The 6,945-nt window shown below is 52.0% G+C and overlaps 1 protein-coding gene across 4 annotated transcripts in view; it reads right to left on the reverse strand.

The window, feature by feature from the left end:
* Positions 1 to 6,141, reverse strand: part of CREBBP (CREB binding protein) — a 69,842-nt gene extending 63,701 nt beyond the window's left edge. For all 4 annotated transcript variants that reach the window (XM_035130449.2, XM_060282662.1, XM_035130448.2 and 1 more), the window contains exons 1-2: positions 5,388 to 6,141; positions 2,028 to 2,743 (exon numbers count right to left, since the gene is read on the reverse strand). In XM_035130449.2, coding sequence (XP_034986340.2) covers positions 2,028 to 2,743; positions 5,388 to 5,472 — 801 coding nt within the window. In that variant the 5' untranslated portion in view covers positions 5,473 to 6,141. The remainder of the gene's footprint in view (positions 1 to 2,027; positions 2,744 to 5,387) is intronic.
* Positions 6,142 to 6,945: the final 804 nt, after the last annotated feature.

The raw sequence follows: 6,945 nt of genomic DNA on the forward strand, positions 1-6,945 counted from the left end.
AATTTTATCTCCTGAAGTCAAAACTTCACATTTCGCATGAAAAGCAAAAGGCAGCAAAGTCTGCTTTGCCATGGAGAGATGGAAGAGCATGCAACTCCTCAAGGTAGGAGAGACTTTAGTGATTCACCGCAGACCCTCCAATTCTAATCCCTCTGAGGAGGAGCTGTTCTCACCTGGAATTAGAATACAGAAACTCATGCCTATTACATTTTCAGTATTTGACCCTCAGACGTTTTGAGGCGGAGAAGAGATTAATTTGGGCTTCTGGGTTTTAAGTACAATTCAGTGTTACAAATGTAAAGGTAAAGGGACCCCTGACCATTAGGTCCAGTTGTGACCAACTCGGGGGTTGCGCGCTCATCTCGCATTATTGGCCGAGGGAGCCGGTGTACAGCTTCCAGGTCATGTGGCCAGCATGACAAAGCCGCTTCTGGCAAACCAGAGCAGCACATGGAAACGCCGTTTACTTTCCCGCTGTAGCAGTTCCTATTTATCTACTTGCATTTTGACGTGCTTTCAAACTGCTAGGTTGGCAGGAGCTGGGACCAAGCAACGGGAGCTCACCCCGTCACAGGGATTCGAACCGCCGACCTTCTGATCAGCAAGCCCTAGGCTCAGTGGTTTAACCACAGCGCCACCTGGGTCCCTGTTACAAATGTACATGTAACTATTTTTTAATTCCACTGAAAACGAGGTATCCAACACTGTAAAATATCTGTGATCCATAGCAGAAGCAGGGACCTTCAGGCTTCTCTGCCTGGCCCTTGGGATCTCCCCAGGTCATCTCTCTCCTATGCTGGGCCACATCCACCTCACGTGCAGTTGCTGTTTGTGTATAAACCCGGCTTCTTTGTGAGGGTGAAATACACTCTACTGTGAAAAGATTGCATAGCCATTGCTCTGCCAACTTTTTTGCCTCTGGCCTCATCTACCACTGCCATGCCCCCCTCCCCAGCAGATCTTCCACAGGGGACAGCAGCCCTCAGGTTGATCAAAGTTCGAGACCGTAACATTGAATGTTAATGTAAAGCAAGCTGAGTTAATGATATGACCCTCAGAACGTTTTTGGGGAGGGGGCTGCTCTTGCTTGTCCCCTTTATCCCACCCAGGTATATAAGGCTGCTTTCTGTTCCATTGTCTTCTTCCCTGCAACTGGTGGCAGCATTTAGTAGAGATGCTCAAGTCCAACCAAAATCCTTTCCTGAACAGCAATAGAATAAAGGGCTCCTTACACAGAATATTTACCTGAAAGTATTAAGAGCTGTATCCAAGGCTAGTCCTACTCAGAGAAGAAAGACCCATTAAAGCAATGGACATGATTAACTTACCAGTAGATCCATTGATTTTTAAAGGTCTATGCTGAGTAGAGCTTAGTTGGATACAACCCTAAGTAAGTGTGTAGTTCCAAGAAAAATGAAGTTTACCAGGTACATTCAAACCTCAGCTCCTGAAAGCCTCCTTGGTGGTATGTTTCGGCTCCCAAACACCAAAACCCCAGAAGTGTTCCGGTATTCGAACATTTTTCAGAAGCCAAACGTCCGACGTAGCTTCCGCTTGAGTGCAGGAAGCTCCTGCAACCCACCGGAAGCTGCGCCTTGGTTGTCGGACATTTCTGAAAGGGCTTCCGGAATGGATTACGTTCGACAACCAAGGTTTGACTGTACCACAAAAGTGGCATCCTGACTTACTTGGAAATTGTCAACAACTGCTGCTTGTGAAAACCAGTGTTTGAGAAACAATAACACATGGGCACATATTTAAAAGTAAGGTTATAGAGGCACACTTGCAAGATTTAACATTATCCTCCTCACTAAACACAAAGAATCAATACTTTAACTGGCCCAGCTAATTCCTTGACTGCTTAGGACAATTCCGTAGTATTTATTCCTACAAGAATTCTGATAGCTGCACACGGAGACCAATCATTTAAATAGGACCCAAGCCAGAAGCAAACGTCTTCAACTTTAGCATCCGTAAGATCAGTCTGAGACACTATAACAAAAACAACTAAAGCGAGTGCCACGTACTTTTGCCATGGTTCCTGCCTGGGCTGTGTTCAGGCCTGTATGACCCGTCATTTGAGGAGACACTTGCGTCAAGGTCTCTGCCAGCACGCTGCTTGCATTTCCCTGCATGGCGGGGGTAGAATACTGCATTCCGGCACCTCGTCCTCTTCCAGCTGCTCCAAGGGATCCATTCATTACCTGCCCTTGCCCTTGCTGGGCCTGGTTCATTAACGTGTGGCTGCCAGAGTTACTATTGTGAAGACCCGGGTGAGCCTGGTTGAAGCCAGTGTTCAGGCACATCGCAGCTCCTGCCTGGGAGGCTGCTGGGCTGCTCGCCACCATCCCCACTTGCTTCTGGGCTTGGGAGTTCAAGGCTGGAGCAGCTGGGGTGCTAGGCCCAGACGTGCTGGCGGCCTGCTTGGTCAGACTCGATGCCGCAGCGTCCACCTGGCTTAAGGGGTTCTTGCCCAGGACCCCCAGGCTGCTAATGGTGACGCCGCTCGGCTGCCCCTGGACTTGGTTATTCACTCCTGGCGTGGAGGGGCTGCTGGAGTTCACGGCCCCAATTCCCGGATTAAGAGAAGAGCCACTGCCTCCCCTCAGAAGTTCAGAAAGTTGCTTGTGTTTGGAAGCTGCATCTTGAATAAGGTTCCCACTGCTGCTTAAGAGACTCAACTCTCCATTAGGGATCAGCTCATCCGGAAGATCATTTTCCAAGTCAAACAGGGGTTCAAAATCTGCAAGGTGAACAGAAGAGGTTGGTGTAAGAGACAGAACATTCACACCCAGTTGATTTCCTTCTTGATGCAGCTGCTCAGCAACGCTGCTCAAGACAAGTTCTGCTGTGTGCAACTATGCCTACATGTTACAGCTTCCCCGTCCAAATAACTGAGAGGCAGTTGCTAAAGAAAAGCGAAGCCATTCTGTATTCTGATACTTTGCTGAGCAGCCCAACATGTTTTAAATTGTTGTATAAAGCACCATATGGCTTAACTTTAGCATAACGCAAAAATACCTTGTACACAAGAAGCAAAATACCAGTAAATTAGGTGCATGTAGGAGCAAGGGGGGGAATGTAATGTTGTCCTCTCAACTATCTCTACTCAAGTATGACTGGGAAGCAAAATCTTTAAGCAAATAACAATCTGTCAAACGCTTTCCTCTCTTTTTAAATCTAGTTTCCACATGCATGAGGTTTATGAACTTCTTTCCACAGTAGAACTGCTTCAAGATAGTACTCAGATCTAAATCAAATCATGTATGTTAGCCTTGAGAGAGAGTGGGGACCTGTCAACACCTTAGTGCAGGCACCCCCAAACTCAGCCCTCCAGATGTTTTGGGGCTACAACTCTCATCATCCCTAGCTAACAGGAACAGTGGTCAGGGATGATGGGAATAGTAGTGCCCAAACATCTGGAGGACCAAGTTTGGGGATGCCTGCCTTAGTGTCTAGAAGGAAGGGTGAGATAAATGTGGAATGAACTAATGTACCTTCCACGTCATAACAAAACAAAGAGCAATCAAGAACGAAGCAGCACACACAAATTTAGGATAAACTAATCTGATGCTTATGTCAAGACATTGCCAATGGAAAAGTATGTTAGAATCAGATATTGCAACACCCTTTCCATGTAGAAGCCTATTAGTAGTATCTCACCAAGCCATACTCAGCACCACTTTTGGTTTGAAGACCCACTTCAAAGCCTAGTTTCCAAGGCTTGCACAAACTCAGTTGGAAATAATGGCCACGTTCACATGGAACACTAAGGCAGACCATGGCTTAGCACAAACACAAGGCTCCCAAAGAGGAGATCCCAGTCACTTTGCTCCTCCTTTTAGCTCAGCCAGGCATGGCAGTGGCAACTAAGCCAAGGGAGGGTTTAGCATGTTGTCTGGACCCAGCAGTGTAGTTAAGCTCTCTCTTCCCTAACCATGATCTATAGCTGAGGTTTTTTCTTTGCTGCGGAAGGTGTTTAAGGAAGACAACGCTTAATTATGATCCTGTTTTCAAACAATGTGCTAAAGCATACCTTGGCGTTGCTGCCAATGCTGCACAGGACTATAAAAGGGTCCAAGCTCCTCTCAGGGAGCCAGCACCTTTGCATAGTCCCAATATGCCATAGTTTAGCTTGCTGTTACATGCAAAGTAGTTTGCTGAAAACCAGACAGTGCGGCACATGAGCACAGGACCAAACCATGGCGAAGCATTACCTATGAACCAACTCCTTAACCGAGTTTGGGGTGTACAATGCATGCATATAGTTTCAGTATTTAGGTATCAGCGTAAATATTTATTTTTATATAATTTCAAGCCCAAATTATCTGTTTAAAATATTAATATGGAACATTTTATCCGATATTTCAAACAGTTTGAAAGCAATAAACAAGTAAACCAAAAATAAAGATACAAGGCCACCACCTGATGAGACAGTTTAAAATAGTCACAACAGTGGAAATGCTTTAAACATCTGGATAAATAGAAAATATTTTGCCCAGCGCTTAAAAGACAACCAAGTTGGCGTCAGATGTCCCTCTCTAGGGAGGGCATTCCATAGCTGGGGTGCCACATTGCCAAGCAAGCTCTCTCCTTCATTGAGACAAAGTTGATTTCTGATGGAGGCGTTCCACTGAGTTAAACAGCTATTGGAATACGTACAGTCCAAATTGTGGAAACATTTAGTAATTTGAAAGCTAAATACAGCAAGAATAGGCATCATCAGATAAACCACCTACTGAAGCTCCTTCTACCATAAAATTGGTATTCCAACACCAAGCCAGCTTTTGTCCCAGGCGGTAAGATCTAATGCTCAACCCTTGAAGTTGTATAGCAGCATTGGCATTAGCGCAACATTGTGTGGACAGAAAACTTCCAAGGGACAGCGATCCGGCTGTGGCGAAAGGATACAGCTTTGCTCAGCATCTTCGAAGGGCCACAATGTTACTTCCCCTCAATAGATACCAGAAGACTCAACCTGCTGGAAAAGAAGGGAAGTTCCCCAGCATCCCCAAGCCCCACGCTGGATCGGCCCCGGTGCCCTTTGAACCTGCCAGAGCAACCCCACCAAATGAACCGCTGCTCTGCCCTTGCAGGGGGATCTGCGGAGAGCGAGGGCGATCCATTCCTGACACCCACTGAAACTCCGCCTTCCTTTCATCCCTGAACCCGGGAGTGAGTCCATGTGCGCGGCTGCCAGGCGGCTGCCCACACCTGCGCGGGATCCCCGAGGGGAGAGGCCGGGCAGCATCCCATTACTCCGGGGGGCCAGGGAGGACGAGCAGGCAGAGCCACCCCCTCCGGCGGGTCTCCGTGGCCCAACCCTAACCGGGAGGCTTTCCGCATCCCTTCCATGTGGGATGTGGGATGTGTCGGGCCGGGCTCACCTGCGGGGTCGGCGGCGGAGAAGCCGGGCGAGTTGAGCTTGGCCCGCTTGGCGTTGGGCGGCCCGTCCAGCAAGTTCTCCGCCATGGCCTGCAGCAGCGGCGGCTCCTCGTCGGCGTCCCCGTAGCGCTGGCGCTGGAGCTGCCCGGAGGCAGCTGCTCCTCCTCGGGGCGGCGCCGCCGGCGGCGATCAGCGCTGCACGGCCGCGGGGGGCGGAGGGGCCTCCCGCTGCTGCTGCTGCTGCCGCCGCCGCCGCTGCCCCCCCATGGCCCAGGCCGGCGGCAAGCAGGCAGGCAGGCAGGCAGGCCCGGGAGCCCCTCCCCCTGCCCCCCGGAGGTGCCCGGATGGCGCCCGCCCCGCCGCCCCGGCCCCCCCTCTCGCTCGCTCGCCCCTCCCAGCGGCGCGGCCTCGCCTCGGGCCCAGAGGCAGGCGGGCGAGCGGAGGGAGAGAGCCGGGCAGGCGGGCGGCCCGCCAGGTACCAGGCCCCGGACAGGCAGGCGGGCGGGCGGCCGGGCGGCGTCTCCTCAGCGGCGGCGGCGTCTCTGGCCGCCTTCCCGGCGCGGCGTCCGGCCCGGCTGGGGCTCGGCGAGGGCCGGCGTCGGGGTGGTGTCCTGCGGCGGCGGCGTCCGCGTCGACGTGCCCGCGCCCCCCGGCCCGCCTGGCTCGCTCGCTGGCTCGCCTGCCTGGCCCGGCCCGGCTCCCGCCCGCGACGCGCTCCGGCTCCGCGACAAGATGGCGGCTGTTGATTCCTCAATTAAAAAAAAAAGAGAAAAGTTTTTTCTCTTCTCTTTTCCAGAGACGGAGGGGCGGGGCGTGCGCGGTGGCGTCAGCGCGCCAGGACACGCCCCCGCCGTCCGCCGTAAAGGCGCGAGCAGAGGCGCAGCAGCGGGAGGGAGGCAGGAGAAGAAGGAGCGCCCGCCGGGGAGCAGCCGCGGCTGGCGAGGGACGGGCGGCTCCGTCGCGGGCGTGGCTGGTTCCCCGGCTGCCCGGCAGGGTCGGGTCCCGCTCCTGGCATAGCGAGTTGGTGAGGCTCCTTGGTCGACAAGAGACACCGCCCGGCCCAGTCCGGCGGAACTCTCTGCCACTGGAGGGGCAGCCATGGCCAGATTGACGTACCGTATAAGCTAAACAAGCTCTAGCTTAGGGCCCCACTCTATTGGCCCCCCCTCCCAAAAAAAATGTAAAGGAAAAAACAACTGGATGTACACTTCCAAAATACAAGATTAAAAAAAAACACCCTACCTACAGCAACAGTGTTTGTGTTGTGTAGGCTCCTAGGATGTAAGTCATGGGCCCCACATAAAGCACACTATATTCAACACACAAAAAGCAACAATTTGTTGTTGACAAAGGACAGCTGGACATTTGCCAAGCGTGACTTCCTCTTAGCACATTTCTCCCTTGTGTCCTGAGTTCGAGTGTCTTCAAAGCCCATAACACCTTTGGTCAAGGCTGTTCTCCAACCGGAGCGCTCGCAGGCCAGTGTTTCCCAGTTGTCGTGATTATGCTACATTTTTTCAGATTTGCCTTGGGAGAGTCAGCCAATCCATCGCAAGGCCC

This window comes from Zootoca vivipara, chromosome 14, assembly GCF_963506605.1.
Source record: "Zootoca vivipara chromosome 14, rZooViv1.1, whole genome shotgun sequence".
Taxonomy (NCBI): Eukaryota; Metazoa; Chordata; class Lepidosauria; order Squamata; family Lacertidae; genus Zootoca; species Zootoca vivipara.